The following is a 14199-nucleotide window of genomic DNA, read 5'->3' as shown; positions in this document are numbered from 1 at the left end:
ACCTTTTGAGATGTTGGGTTTTTGTTTTTCCCAAAAACCTTTTAGTGTCCAATCATTAGCTCCGAGAGTATAAAGAGGCAGGTTGGTGGGGTCAGTGGCTTTCTGAACCTGGCATGGGGAAATGGTATATTCTCGGAGTCACAATTGCAATGGAAATTCTTTGGATTCCCTACTGGACTGAGGTAACAGTTTCACGGTGGGCCAGGCCCAAATTTCTGTCCACCCCCACTTCCCCCCAACCTCTGCATCCCAACCTCCCTGTTTCTCCCGGTGTCTTTCCTTTCCTCGGTAAATGATACCACCATTCATCCAGTTGCTCCAAATACACACTCAAGAGTCGATTCGTCAAGTCTTACCAGTCCCCAACGTGCAAGTCACCTGCAAATCCTGTTGAATTTATATCTAATGTATACCCAAATATGACCACTTCTCCATCCATCTCCACTGTTAACACCTTGAGCCAAGCCACCATTACATTTCTCCTGTGCTCTGGTAACAAGATTCCTAATTAGTTTCCCTGATTCCTGTCTTGCCTCTTGATAATCCATTTTCCACATAGGTGGCTGCAGAGAATTTATTTATTTATTTATTTTGAGACAGAGTCTCACTCTGTCACCCAGGCTGGAGTGCGTGGCGCAATCTCAGCTCACTGCAGCCTCTGCCTCCCCGATTAAAGCAATTATCCTGCCTCATCCTCCCCCGTAGCTGAGACTACGTGTGCCCAGCACCACATGGCTAATTTTTGTATTTTTAGTAGAGACGGGGTTTAACCAATGTTGGCCAGGCTTGTCTGGAACTCCTGATCTCAGGTTATCTGCTTGCCTCAGCCTCCCTGAGTGCTGGGATTACAGGCGTGAGCCACTAGGCCTAGCCCAGGCGTCCCCAAACTTTTTACACAGTGGGCAAGTTCACTGTCCCTCAGACTGTTGGAGGGCCGCCACATACTGTGCTCCTCTTACTGACCACCAATGAAAGAGGTGCCCCTTCCTGAAGTGCGGCAGGGGGGGTGGATAAATGGCCTCTGGGCCGCATGCAGCCCGCCGGCCGTAGTTTGGGGACGCCTGGCCTAGCCAGTGGCTTTAAAATCATAATTCAGATAATTTATACTCCTACTTAAAATCCTTAAGCGGCTGCACATTGCATTTAGAATCTGAATCTTTGCTGTGGCCCAAGAGGTACACATGAGCTGACTTCATCTGTACCAAGCCCCCTCTGGCAGAATGCTCTCTGGTCATTCCGGCCTTGCGGTTCTGCAAAGCCAGGGTCTTCCTGCCTCAGGGGCTTTGCATTTGCAGTACCTTCTGCCTGGTTTGGTTTTCCTTCAGATCTTGAAATGGCTGGTTCACTCTCCTCAAGGACTTTTCAGCTCACTTGTCACCTCCTCAGAGAGACTTTTCTCACCACCCTCTTGAGAGTTGTCCCCTGTGCCAATCACTCACAGCATTGATCACTATCCAAAACTACGTATTTCCTCTTTGTCAGTCCCTTCAACTAGAAGCAGATACAGTGTAAACAAGGATTCTGCTTATGTTGTATCCCTAGTACCTCTGCACAGAGTAGATGCTCAATAAATAATCATTGAGGCCAGGCATGTTGGCTCATGCCTGTAATCCCAGTACTTTGGGAGGCTGAGGTGGGTGGATCACTTGAGGTCAAGAGTTCAAGACCAGCCTGGCCAACATGGTAAAAAACCCCATCTCTACTAAAAATTTAAAAAATTAGCTGGGCGAGGTGGCTCATACCTGTAATCCCAGCATTTTGGGAAGCTGAGGCGGGCAGATCACCTGAGGGTGGGAGTTCGAGACCAACCTGACCAACATGGAGAAACCCTGTCCCTACTAAAAATACAACATTAGGCAGGCATAGTGGTGCATGCCAGCTGCTCAGGAGGCTGAGGCAGGAGAATCTCTTGAACCTGGGAGGTGGAGGCTGTGGTGAGCCGAGATCATGCCATTGCACTCCAGCCTGGGCAACAAGAGTGAAACTCCATCTCAAAAACAAAACAAAACAAAACAAACAAAAAAAAAACAATTAGCCTGGCATGGTGGTGCGCACCTGTAATCCCAGCTACTCGAGCAGCTGAGGCAGAATGGTTGGAACCCAAGAGACAGGAGTTGCAATGAGCCAATATCGCGCCACTGCATTTCAGCTTGGACGACAGAGGGAGACTGCATCTCAAAACATAAAATAAATTTTAAAAATTGTGGAATGTATTATCTTCTTTATGTCTCATTCCAGGGTGCATGTGGGTTTCATATGAAGACATAAAGTATTCTAATTATTATGTTACTGTTAGGTAACATAAATATTATGCTTATGTTACATCATGTTATATTATGTTACAGGCCCTTCCTCTCAGAGGGTTTCTAGAACTAGATTCTCCCTTTCCTTAGTACTGAGAAAAGTGGTAGACATTTTTTTTTTTTTTTTTTTGAGACAGAGTCTCACTCTGTTGCCCAGATTGGAGTGCAGTGGCACGATCTCGGCTCAAACCTCTGCCTCCCAGGTTCAGGCAATTCTCCTGCCTCAGCCTCTTGAATAGCTGGATTTACAGACATGTGCCACCACACCCGGTTAATTTTTGTATTTTTTTTAGTAGAGACAGGGTTTCACCGTGATGGTCAGGCTGGTGTCAAACTCCTGACCTCATGATCCACCCACTTTGGCTTCCCAAAGTGCTGGGATTACAGGTGTGAGCCACCACGCCTAGTGGAAAATTGATAGACTTAATGGAGTAAGGGTAGGGGCTACAAATGAAACTCAAGAGACTGGCATTGTCCTCCTCCCCCAACGGTCAGGGACCACTGAGGGTGGAAGGGGCAGGGAGGGGATCCTTCAGAATACATGCTTACTGATGTCTTCGCTCCGTCCTTTACCCTTCTTAGGGCCAGGTCAGTTCTCTGCCCATCCTGTACCTACTTTCCTGTTTGTGCCCAGAGCGACCCGTTAGCTAGCTTACCTACCTGCACATCATTTGAGGGTTACCTAATCGCCAAGCCTGCCCAAGGAGTCAGACACAGTCTCCTCTTCTCCTTCCTTTGTTGCCCCAAAGACAAGGTCCCAAGCCCTGTTACGTTAGGATTGGGTTGCTAATGACTGCAGCATGACAGTAACAAAAAGTTGCAAAGTTCTTGGAGCTGTGCTTCCTGACTCCTGCTGAGAGAAAACGTTGAAAAGGACAGTGGTTTAGAATGAGCCACAGGTGGGGTTTGGAGTGCCTCTTCCTTTCCTTAAAAACAAAGAGAAGCCAAGAGACACGCTAAACTCCTTTAGAATGCTTTTTCTTTTGAGGCAAAGTCTCGCTCTTGTCCCCCCAGGCTGGAGTGCAGTGGCCCTATCTTGGCTCAATTCGACCACCGCCTCCTGGGTTCAAGGGATTCTCCAGCCTCAGCCTCCTGAGTAGCTGGGATTACAGGCACCTGCCACCACACCTGGCTAATTTTTGTATTTTTAGTAGAGACAGGGTTTCACCATGTTGGTCAGGCTGGTCTTGAACTCCTGACCTTAGGTGATCCGCCCTCCCCAGCCTCCCAAAGTGCTGGGATTACAGGCATGAGCCACTGCACCCGGCATACAATGCTTTATCTACACATCATTGGTGCCTGCAGATCCTCAGGGCGTCTAATTCTCTGCATTTCTGCTGTGTCTTGGAGCAATGTCTCTGGGCTCCTGCTCAAAGGGTTTCCCTGTGGCTAGGCAGAAGGTACTGGGGTTATTGCTTCTATTTCAGAGTCCCCACAAATCCTGCTAGGGACAGTTGAACGGGCCTAGAAGGACTGCAAGGGTATTACTCTTGGTATATGCTCTGCTGTCCTGTCTTCTGCAGACAACGGCAACCGGAGAACTTTTCCAGCTTCCATAGGCAAGGGCTGACATGGGGTGTCTGGATTGCCTGGGGTTCCGGCCTCTGGGCTTAAATAGCTTTCAAGTAATCTGGTAAGCTGGGGTGCCCCCCTGTGGTTCCAAGTGGAATGTGTCCGTTTTACCTTCAGGGAAGGCAATCAGGGTAGCAGGGGACACTCTCTGCTATTCAGTGTGGTTTGGCCCACTCACCACCAGTAGGATCTCAGGGCTCATTCCAGACCTACTTTATTGGAATCTGCACCTTTTTTTTTTTTTTCCAGACGGAGTTTTACTGTTGCCAGGCTGGAGTAGCACCATCCCAGCTCACTGCAACCTCCACCTCCCGGGTTCAAGCAGTCTTCTGCCTCGGCCTCCTGAGTACCTGGGACAACTGGCGTGCGCCACCACACCCAGCTAATTTTTGTAGTTTTAGTAGATGTGAGATTTCACCATGTTGGCCAGGGTGGTCTCAATCCCTTGACCTCATGATCTGCCCGCCTCGGTCTCCCAAAGTGCCGGGATTACAGGTGTGAGTCACCACATCCAGGCCAGAATCTGGACTTTTAACAGGATCTACATGTTACAGTTTGGAAGGCACTGCTCTGGTAGCCCCCAGGATGGCCCTAAAGCCCTCCTCTTCTCACTTCCTGAGCTAGAGACCATGCAGCTCCCAGGCAGAGTTGACTCAAGAGGAAGATTAGGCCACATCCCATTTCCATACAACTACCCACTTTCCAAGGTGTGCCTTTCCCAAAACAGCATCCTTGGTTCTCTCTTGAGCTTTGGATCAACCTCTCCCAACCCAGGCGTCAGAGTGGGGGGCGGCGAGCTTGAAGTGACTCAGCCCTGACCTCACAGAGCTCGTGACATTCAGCTTTTCAAGCTGATTTGGTCCACGGCATGTACAGCAGGCCTGAGCTGTGCACGGTGCTCTCGCTCCTTGTCAGGGTAACTGAACCCCTGTGGGAGAGGAAATGGGCCTGTGTATATAAGCACCTGCTATGGAATGAACCCCAAGAGAATGAACTGCTGGTCTGAGCCTCAGTTTTTTCCAGCATTTCTGCACCGTGCCTCTATGCAGATTGCTTCTCTAAACCATCTGGCTTTAAGCTAAACTTCTCTGAGCAGCTTGGATTTCCCTAAAGCAATGGGTCTTCTTGCATGGATCTGGCTTCCATTTAGGGGCCTGCAAAATGCTGAATCAGGAGCCCTGGTCTCTACTTCTTCCTCTGCCGCCTAGCTCTGTGACCTCAGGCAAGATGCAAATAAGTGTGTTCATACCTGCGCTGCCTTTGTCAAGGGACAGAGTGGCCGTTGAAAGTGTGGGCCTGGAAACTTTGGGAGCTATGAAGCATTTTCGGCAACTATGAGGCATTTTCAAAATATATATGGAAGTGATTGCTATTGAAACTTAAGATAATTTGCAGATGAAACCTAAGCATCTTTCTAATGCTCAGGAATGCTGGAAAGAAGGCAAAAATCCAGCAGTTGAGGTGTACCTGGGGAGTCAGTTCCTTCTCCAGAGGAGATGATCATGTTTCTAGAATCTTTACAGGGTTGGTGTAAGTGTGTGTTCTTGGCAGGGAGTGCTCCCATGTAGTTAAATGGTGGCACCTCTCTCTCTCTCTCTCTCTCTCTCTCTCTGTGTGTGTGTGTGTGTGTGTGTGTGTGTGTGTGTGTGTGTGTGTGTGTGTTGGAGGGGGAGTGTATGGGAAAGTGGTGTCTGGTGAGGCCCACATGAGCTGTCTTATGTGTCTCTCTGTGCCATGTCGTATGTGTGGTTCACCTGTTAGAGTTGAGAAGCCTCAGATAAGTTCCTCAAGCTTTCCCAGCCTCGGTTTCCTTACATGTAACTTAGTGGTTTGTCCCTTCCAGCTTGCATACAGCTTGAGGTGGGGCCCTTCTGCTCTTGGTTTCACTGTCTAATTTGGTTTCTGGGTCTCTGTTCCAGCAGGCCAGCCCCTCTTTGCTGGTGCCTCCCTGTGCCAGCTTCTGTACCTGAATTGTCACTCACTGAAGAGATGGCACTTGCCTTTTTGGAAATTGTCTGTAACTCACTGAAAATGCAGGAAGCTTGTGCATAAGACTCACTCAGAAAAAAACACACACACACACACTCGGAAGAAACCACAGGGCCTATCAGCCTGTCGTCATCGAGCAGACTAGAATAGTGTAGAAAACTCTAGGCAGAGAGGAAATGAACTTCAGAGAAGGGGAACACACAGCTGAGAAGACAAAGGAGAGGGCAGGAGTGAAGGAGAGAGCCGAATCCAGGGGCTCCGAGATGGTCAGAGGATGGGAGACGGGGCAGTGAAGCAGGGCTTCCTGTATCTTCAGCAGCAGCAAACATTTGGAAAGGTAGGGGTGAGGCTGGGCTGGGGCTGGGGAGGGGGTGGGCCTGGAGGGCTGCTAGAAATTCCTGGGGTGCGGAGAGTTTCATATTCAACACCCTTATAGGTCTGACTGTGTACCCACCAAGTCAGACTCAAAGCTCAACCTTGGGAGGGCTCTTTCCCCACCAGACGCTGTCTCCTGAACCAGGCCCCAACCAGGTCCCAAACTGTGCTCTTTGCGGAGGGCTGTTTGCCCTGGGTGGGGGTAGGGGCATGTGCTGGCTTCATCTCTTGCCTCTTTTGCTCTTTTACTCTGTGTTGGCTTCTTTTCACAGGACATCTTGGAAAGGAATGGGAAGGGCAGCTGGAGGGACAGTTTAGGATGACGGGAGCATTTCCTTCCCCACCCCAGTGGGGTGCATGTGGCTGGTGTTCGTGCATGGGGCCTCTGGGGGCCGGGACCCAGCCAGCTGTCTATCCTCTCTCTCCTTCCCTGGCCTCCTTGAACCAGGAAGTCCTCATCCCCCAGCTGACCGACACTGGGGGCACACCTGTCTCTCTCTCATGGCCCAACCTATCAAGCAGTGAGGCAGCAAGGTTCAGGACGGTGGAGAGACATTCCTGGAGTATGGGGCCTTCTTCAGGACTTGGCACAGAAGGAGAATGAGGTCTCTAGGCCGGGCCACACGCTGCCCTCCTCACTCCCTCCTCTGGGCTTTAGCCACTGCCCGGCTTTCCTTCCCGGGACTGGAGTCCGCTGGGACGGGCCCCTCTTGGCTTCTTGCAGCCTGCTTTGGGCTCATCCCTGTGTTGCTTTCTGCTTGAGCAATGTGTGCTCCTGCTCGTGGGCTTCGCTTTCCGGGCTGGCGGCTGATGTCCGATTTTCCGATTCCTGCAGTCCCTGTCCTTTTCTCTGCCTCCCTGGGTCTCCTGTGATCTTCACCTCCCTTTCCTCATCTCCTGTGGCTGCCCCGGTCCCCCTCCCACGGTTCCTCTTCTCCCCTTGAGTCACGATCTCCCCGTCTCTGGGTGGCCCCCTTCGGGCCCCCGCCTCCCTCGCCTCTGGCTCAGAAATGGCGCCGCTTCGGGGCCACGCTGTATGGAGAGTCGGACTGCGCCTTGGCCCGGCTCGAGCTGCAGGAGAGCCCGGAGAAGCCGCGTCGGGGTGAGGCTGCCCGGAAGGTCATCCGCCTCAGTGACTGCCTGCGGGTGGCTGAGGCCGGCGGAGAGGCCAGCAGTCCCCGGGACACCAGTGCCTTCTTCCTGGAGACCAAGGAGCGCCTGTACCTGCTGGCGGCCCCCACTGCGGAGCGCGGCGACTGGGTGCAGGCCATCTGCCTCCTGGCCTTCCCCGTGAGTCACCCTGGGGGTGCAGAAAGGGCAAGGGGCCGTGCAGGCCAGGGTGTTAGATGCTTCCTGTGGGCAGCTGTTAGAGGAGTCAAGGTCAGGGTGCTTCCTTGAGAGGGGGGCCGACCCCAGCGCGCAGACAGAACCAGCAGACTGGGGTGCCCTGCAAGGAGGCCTGGGTTAGAGGGGGGCTTGGGCATCGGGGAAGGTGGTGAAACCTGGGGCCTCCTTCCCAGGGGCAGAGGAAGGAGCACTCGGGGCCAGAGGGAAAGCAGAGCCGGCCGTGCATGGAGGAAAATGAATTGTACAGCTGCGGGGCCACAGGTGAGGGGCGGGGGCTGCCCTGCTGTCCCTGGGGTCTCTCCCCAGGGTGAGGTCAAGAGGAGGTGTGGGCCAGCTAGCCGCTGGCCCAGAGTCTTCCTGCTTTGTGGTTACCCCCAGCTGGGGCCAGCCACCTTATCAGCCTTTTTCACTTCCGGGTACAGCCCAGCGTAGGGGAGCCTGGCCTGCCTTGCATCTCTCCCTTGGTTCACCCCATCTTACCTAGGGCCTGCTGGCGGGAGAGGGGAAGGCTCGGGGCCCAGGTGTTGCTTTTTTTATTTTTATTTTTGAGGCGGAGGTTTGCTCTTGTCCCCCAGACTGGAGTGCAATGGCCTAATCTCAGCGCACTGCAATCTCCACCTCCCGGGTTCAAGCGATTCTCCCGCCTCAGTCTCCTGAGTAGCTGGGATTACAGGTGCCCACCACCATGCCCAGCTAATTTTTTTGGTATTTTTAGTAGAGACAGGGGCTTCACCATGTTGGTCAGGCTGGTCTTGAACTCTTGACCTCAGGTGATCCACCCACCTCGGCCTTCCAAAGTACTGGGATTACAGGCGTGAGCCACCGCACCCGGCCCAGGTGCTGCTTTTGAGGGGCTGGTGGAGGGAGAAGATTTCATCGGCCTTCCATCTAAGCTCCACCCCCTCAGGGCCCTGGCAGTGGGAGGGCAGGGCCAGGCTTCACCTGCAGCTGTGACCGTAGGGATTGGGGAGGTGACTGGTTTGGGGTGAGAGAAGGGGTGGAGAAGACAAGACTGTGGCTCTGGCAACAGGGGCAGGAAGGATGTGGGCACGAGGTTGGGGTGGATGTGGGTAGGGGCAGGAGGCCTACTAGGGTAGGGGGTGGAGGTACCTGGCCTTTTGGGGAGTATGACCTGGCACAGAGCAGCTCAGCCTCCAAGACCCAGACAGGGGTCATGAGTACATGGATAATATTCTTTCTAGAAAACTTCTGGCACACTCATTTAGAACTAACTGGGCAGTGGCGAGGCAGGCCAGCTCTTTCCCATTAACTGCCTTCGCCTTCTCTCTCTTCTCCCCAGTTGGCCCCCGCAAGGAATTTGCTGTGACCATGAGATCTACAGAAGCCAGTGAGAGGTGCCACCTGCGGGGGTCCTATACCCTCCGGGTCGGGGAGAGTGCCCTGGAGCTGTGGGGTGGGCCTGAACCAGAAACCCAGCTGTACGACTGGCCCCACAGGTTTCTGCGGCGCTTTGGGCGGGACAAGGTGAGTGGGAAGCTGCATGGGGCTGGGTTGGGAGAAAGGATAAGCTACGAACAAAGTGGGTGATCAGGGAGAGGCAGAGAAGGCCAGACGAGGCCGAGGAAGCCATCAGAGGCGGAGAGGATGGCGGGGGGGAGGAGGCGGGAGGAAGCAAAGGCAGAGAATAAAGGCCAGCGGAAGAGACGAGAAGCAGCGAGGGGATGGGAGAGACCGGGACAGGGAGACGGAGTGAAGCAAAGAGGAGGAGGAGAGTGACAAGATGGCAGACATGGAGGAGAAGGAAGGAGGAAAGAGAATGAGACGAGGTGCAGAGACCGTGGGGGGTGAACGGCGGCTGAACTAGTGCCTGGCTCCATCCTCGAATGGCGGGCAGTGAGCAGGAAGGGCCTGGAGACGGAGGAGGAGAGAGCCAGGTCTCTGCTTGTAGGGAAAAGCACAGAGGGCTTGCAGAGGAGGCGCCAGCAGTTCCGGTGAAGGGAAGCTGGAGGTCCCAGGGCTTGGGTTAGAGATAGGGTTTAAGAAGGCGGGCCGGGCGCGGTGGCTCAAGCCTGTAATCCCAGCACTTTGGGAGGCCGAGGCGGGTGGATCACAAGGTCAAGAGATCGAGACCATCCCGGTCAACATGGTGAAACCCCGTCTCTACTAAAAATACAAAAAAATCAGCTGGGCGTGGTGGCGCGTGCCTGTAATCCCAGCTACTCAGGAGGCTGAGGCAGGAGAATTGCCTGAACCCAGGAGGCGGAGGTTGCGGTGAGCCGAGATCGCGCCATTGCACTCCAGCCTGGGTAACAAGAGCGAAACTCCATCTCCAAAAAAAAAAAAAAAAAAAAAGAAGGCATCCCTGGGCCAGGCGCAGGGGCTCAGCCTGTAATCCCAGCACTTTGGGAGGCTGAGGCGGGCAGACCATGAGGTCAAGAGATCAAGACCACTCTGACCAACATGCTGAAACCGTGTTTCTACTAAAAATACAAAAATTAGCTGGGTGTGGTGGTGCATGCCTGTAGTCTCAGCTACTCGGGAAGCTGAGGCAGGAGAATCGCTTGAACCCGGGAGGTAGAGGTTGCAGTGAGCTGAGATCACACCACTGTACTTTAGCCTGGTGACAGAATGACCCTCCATCTCAAAAACAAAATAAAGAAGAAGAAGAAAGCAGCATCCCTGCCCTGCGGCTGCTCAATAACCTCCTTTCTCCCTGGCCTAGGTAACCTTTTCCTTTGAGGCAGGCCGGCGCTGCGCCTCTGGAGAGGGCAACTTTGAGTTTGAAACCCGGCAAGGCAACGAGATCTTCTTGGCCCTGGAAGAGGCCATCTCTGCCCAGAAGAATGCCACCCCCGCTGCACCCCAACCCCAGCCAGCCACAATCCCTGCCTTGCTGCCCCGGCCTGAGAGCCCCTACTCCCGGCCCCATGACTCACTGCCGCTGCCTTCACCCACCACACTGGTGCCTGCTCCACGGCCTCCGGGCCCGGAGGGGGAGTATGCTGTGCCCTTCGATGCAGTGGCCCGTTCCTTGGGGAAGAACTTCAAGGGCATCTTGGCAGTCCCTCCTCAGCTCCTGGCTGACCCTCTGTACGACAGCATTGAGGAGCCCCCGCCCCCTCGACCCGACCACATATATGATGAGCCCGAGGGAGTGGCTGCCCTGTCCCTGTATGACAGCCCGCAGGAGCCCCAGGGTGAGGCCTGGAGGAGGCAGGCAACAGCTGACAGGGACCCCGGTGGCCTCCAGCATGTCTACCCAGCTGGGCAGGATCTCTCTGCCTCTGGCTGGCAGCCAGGAACTGAGTATGATAATGTCGTACTTAAGAAAGGCCCATAGTGACAGAAGCAGCAGAGGGATGGCCCACCATCCCCCATCCCTGGCTTCTGCTGGTGACTCCTCATGGCCACAGCATCAGAAGACCCTCCTCTGCCCCTCTGGAGCCCGAGGTCTGGCCTGCCTTCCTTGGGGCCGAAACACTGCCTCTCTCAGGGCCTGCTGGGTGAGTGACCATCCCAAAGCAGGAAGGGCGTCCTGGAGGACCCAGCCTCCTCCCACTCTTTTTCCACTTCCTCCTCTCTTTCCCCAGCTGAGGGGGAACCTGGGGCATTTAGGGCAGAGGACAAAAGGATGTCAGCAATTGCGTGGGCTGCTTGGCTCTGCAGGCCTCCTGACTGCTGATGGCCACTTCAGGGACAGCCCGGGCCCAGGCACCCAGGTGGGTGGCGGCAGCTTCCTCAGCTTTCAGATTGCTCAGTGGCATTAAAGCACTTTGGAAACATTTTTGTGTGTGGCATGAATGCTGTGGGGGTGAAGACTCCAACTGACCACCCTTGATCACATCCTCTCCTAGCTGCAACGTGCCCCCAGGGCCTAGGCTGGGCTCCAGAATCTCACAGAAGCCCATAGGAGTCAGGGTACCCAGGCCACGCGCAGTGGCTCACGTCCGTAATTCCAGCCCTTTGGGAGGCTGAGTTGGGTGGATCACGAGGTCACGCATTCAAGACCAGCCTGGCAAACATAGTGAAACCTCATCTCTAAAAAATTAGCCAGGCATGGTGGCAGGTGCCTGTAATCCTAGCTACTTAGGAGGCAGAGGCAGGAGAATCGCTTGAACCTGCGAGGCGGAGGTTACAGTGAGCCGAGACTGCACCATCACACTCCAGCCTGGGCAACAGTGCGAGACTCTATCTCAAAAAAAAAAAAAGAAGTCAGGGCACCCTGAGAACAATGTTCAAGCATGTCTCCCCTTTGCTGGGATAAGGTCAATGTCAGAGACATGGTGGGAGAAACAGTGGGAAGCAAGGCAAAGCCGAACTGCAAGGAAGGAAACATTGGATTGATGAAGCCTCTTACACACCAGGAGTGGGAGTCACCTGCTCTGTGGCCCTAGGCTCTTTCCTTTCCCTGAGATTTGTGTACATCTTTGTAAAATGAGGGAGTTGCACCATGTGAGCACGGAGCAGCCTTCCAGCTCTGTGATTCCCATTGGCCCTGGGCTCCCAGGCCCCCACGCACCCACTTCCCTGCAGGTCAGCCTGTGTCCTTGTGCTTGGTCCTCTGATCAAACCTGCTTTCCTGGCAGGGTGTGTCCATGGACTTCTCCTATCAGCGTAGTCTGCCGAAAGCATGGGCACTGTTTGTGGGAGGCTGTAGACTTCCTGGCCTGCGAGAGGCACACAGCCCAGAACGGGATGAGATGAGACAGGGTGCAGGTGTTTGTCACACAGTGGGTGTGAGTGCCACAAGGGGCCAGACAGGGCCGTGAGTGCCGGAGAGCTAACTGTCTGCTGGGAGCGCAAGAAAGGCTTCATATCAAAGGCACCATTTCAGGTGGCGTTTACGGATGGGAAGGGGTTCCATGGAGATTTGGGGGTGTGAAGGAGCATCTTGGATAGGAATGGGAGTGTGGGTGAAACCACGGGGACCTACGGATTTGTCGCATTCAGGACGGAGTTCTACGACCAGAGCACGGGGAAGGTGACACAATCTAGTTGGGAATGCAGGTTCTGACTGTCTTAAGGGGGACTGGTACCTAATTAGAGGGAAAGGCGGAACGACTCAAGGCTTTTGAACAGTGAGTCCCATAAAAGCTGAGCTTTAGGGCAATAACCCGATAGCCCTGTGGAGGATGGACTTGGTTAGGAAGGGGTAGGTTGGGACTAAACTGAAAAGGGGAAATTCATCTGGGCATGATGGCTCACACCTGTGATCCCAGCGACTTGGGAGGCCAAAGTGGGAGGATCACTTGAGCCCAGGAATTTGAGACCAGCCTGGGCAACATGGTGAGACTCTGTCTCTATAAAAACAAAGAAACAAATTTAGCCAGGTGTGGTGGTGCACACTTGTAGTCTCAGCTACTTGGGAGACTGAGGCTGGAGAATCATTTAGCCTCGGCAACAGAGCAAGACCCTGGCTCAAAAAATGGAAGGGAGAATTCAGAAAGGACTGGATTCAAAAGATGATCTAGAGCTAGCGCCTGCAGATCTTGGACTCATACTCAATGTGTAACACAGAGAAAGAGGGTTTCTAGAGAGACTTGTGCTTTTTTTTTTTTTTTTTTTTCTCTTGAGATAGAATGTCACTGTGTCACTCAGGCTGGAGTGCAGTGGTGTGATCTTGACTCACTGCCATCTCTGCCTCCCAGGTTCAAGTGATTCTCCCACCTCAGCCTCCAGAGTAGCTGCGACTACAGGTGTGCACCAACCACATCCGGCTAATTTTTTGTATTTTTAGTTAATCTGGGGTTTCACCATGCTGGCAAGGCTGGTCTTGAACTTCTGACCTCAGGTGATCTGCCTGCCTCGGCCTTCCAAAGTGCTGGGATTATAGGTGTGAGCCACCATGCCAGGCTAATTTTTGTATTTTTTTTTTTTTTTTTTAGTAGAAATAGAGTTTCATCACGTTGGCCAGGCTGGTCTCGAACTCCTGACCTCAAGTGATCTGCCCTCCTCAGGTACCAAAGTGCTGAGATTATAGGTATGAGTCCGCATGCTGGTCCTGAGCCTTGGGACTTGAGAACGAGATGAACTTAGTTTCTGATGCCTTGAGAGGGAGATGGCTGGCATTTACCCAGCAAGACGAGTCTTGGAGCTGGACAGAAGAATCAGCTCTCAGAAGGGAGAGGGGCATAGACTTAGGCATGGACGTCCACCTCCCAGGTCACCTCTGTTTCTCCTCTCACTGTGGCCTTTTCCCTTGTTGAAGGAACTTGGGCAGTGGATGAGCTGCCTGGGGAGAGCCAGTGAGGGCCCTTCCTGTCTGTGCAGAAGGGCTGCTCCCGGCACCATCCCTTCCCAAACTCAGGATCACTGAAGGCTGGAAGGCCCCACTGCCCTTAAGGCTTTTACTCTTCCCCCTCTTGAGGCCAGCGGTGGAAGTTGGGGGTTCTCTTTGGCAAGGCAGCCACATTTCGGATTTCCTAAGGCGCATTTGAAGTGGCTGTCCTGCCTCAGCCCGGCAGGGGGCAGTGTTAGCCTGTGGAAAAGGCCACCAGGAACTTCGCCAGTGCCAGGCTCGGGGCCTTGGCCCTGAAGGAAGCCATTTACTACCCGAAGGGCTTGGGGATAATTTGAGGACTCTGTGTGTCAGAGCGTCCCTTCAGGGCCTCAGAATCCCACTCCCAGATGTGTGGACCCAGCCTCCAAGAGG

General features: G+C 53.7%; 1 protein-coding gene across 2 annotated transcripts; it reads left to right on the top strand.

Annotated features, from left to right (window-relative positions):
* Positions 1 to 6019: 6019 nt before the first annotated feature.
* DOK2 (docking protein 2) lies at positions 6020 to 11347 on the top strand. Of its 2 annotated transcripts, XM_003937146.4 has the most exons (5): positions 6020 to 6201; positions 7248 to 7529; positions 7760 to 7847; positions 8887 to 9071; positions 10270 to 11347. In XM_003937146.4, the coding sequence occupies exons 1-5, from the start codon at positions 6139 to 6141 to the stop codon at positions 10885 to 10887; spliced, it is 1236 nt and encodes a 411-aa protein (XP_003937195.1). In that variant the 5' UTR covers positions 6020 to 6138; the 3' UTR covers positions 10888 to 11347. The 2 variants fall into 2 exon arrangements, with proteins under 2 accessions (XP_003937195.1, XP_074240138.1); XM_074384037.1 differs by lacking the exons at positions 6020 to 6201; positions 7760 to 7847 and having other exon boundaries at positions 7453 to 7529.
* Positions 11348 to 14199: the final 2852 nt, after the last annotated feature.

Source organism: Saimiri boliviensis, chromosome 13 (assembly GCF_048565385.1).
Source record: "Saimiri boliviensis isolate mSaiBol1 chromosome 13, mSaiBol1.pri, whole genome shotgun sequence".
NCBI classification, from domain to species: Eukaryota; Metazoa; Chordata; class Mammalia; order Primates; family Cebidae; genus Saimiri; species Saimiri boliviensis.
This window is presented reverse-complemented; position numbering and strand designations above follow the sequence as displayed.

Excerpts from the sequence above, each read along its gene's own strand:
- DOK2 (XM_003937146.4), top strand. The coding sequence starts at position 6,139 with ATGGGAGACGGGGCAGTGAAGCAGGGCTTCCTGTATCTTCAGCAGCAG. Across the intron at positions 6,202-7,247 it reads AGCAGCAAACATTTGGAAAG|AAATGGCGCCGCTTCGGGGC; the intron begins GTAGGGGTGAGG and ends CCTCTGGCTCAG. Across the intron at positions 9,072-10,269 it reads GGCGCTTTGGGCGGGACAAG|GTAACCTTTTCCTTTGAGGC; the intron begins GTGAGTGGGAAG and ends TCCCTGGCCTAG.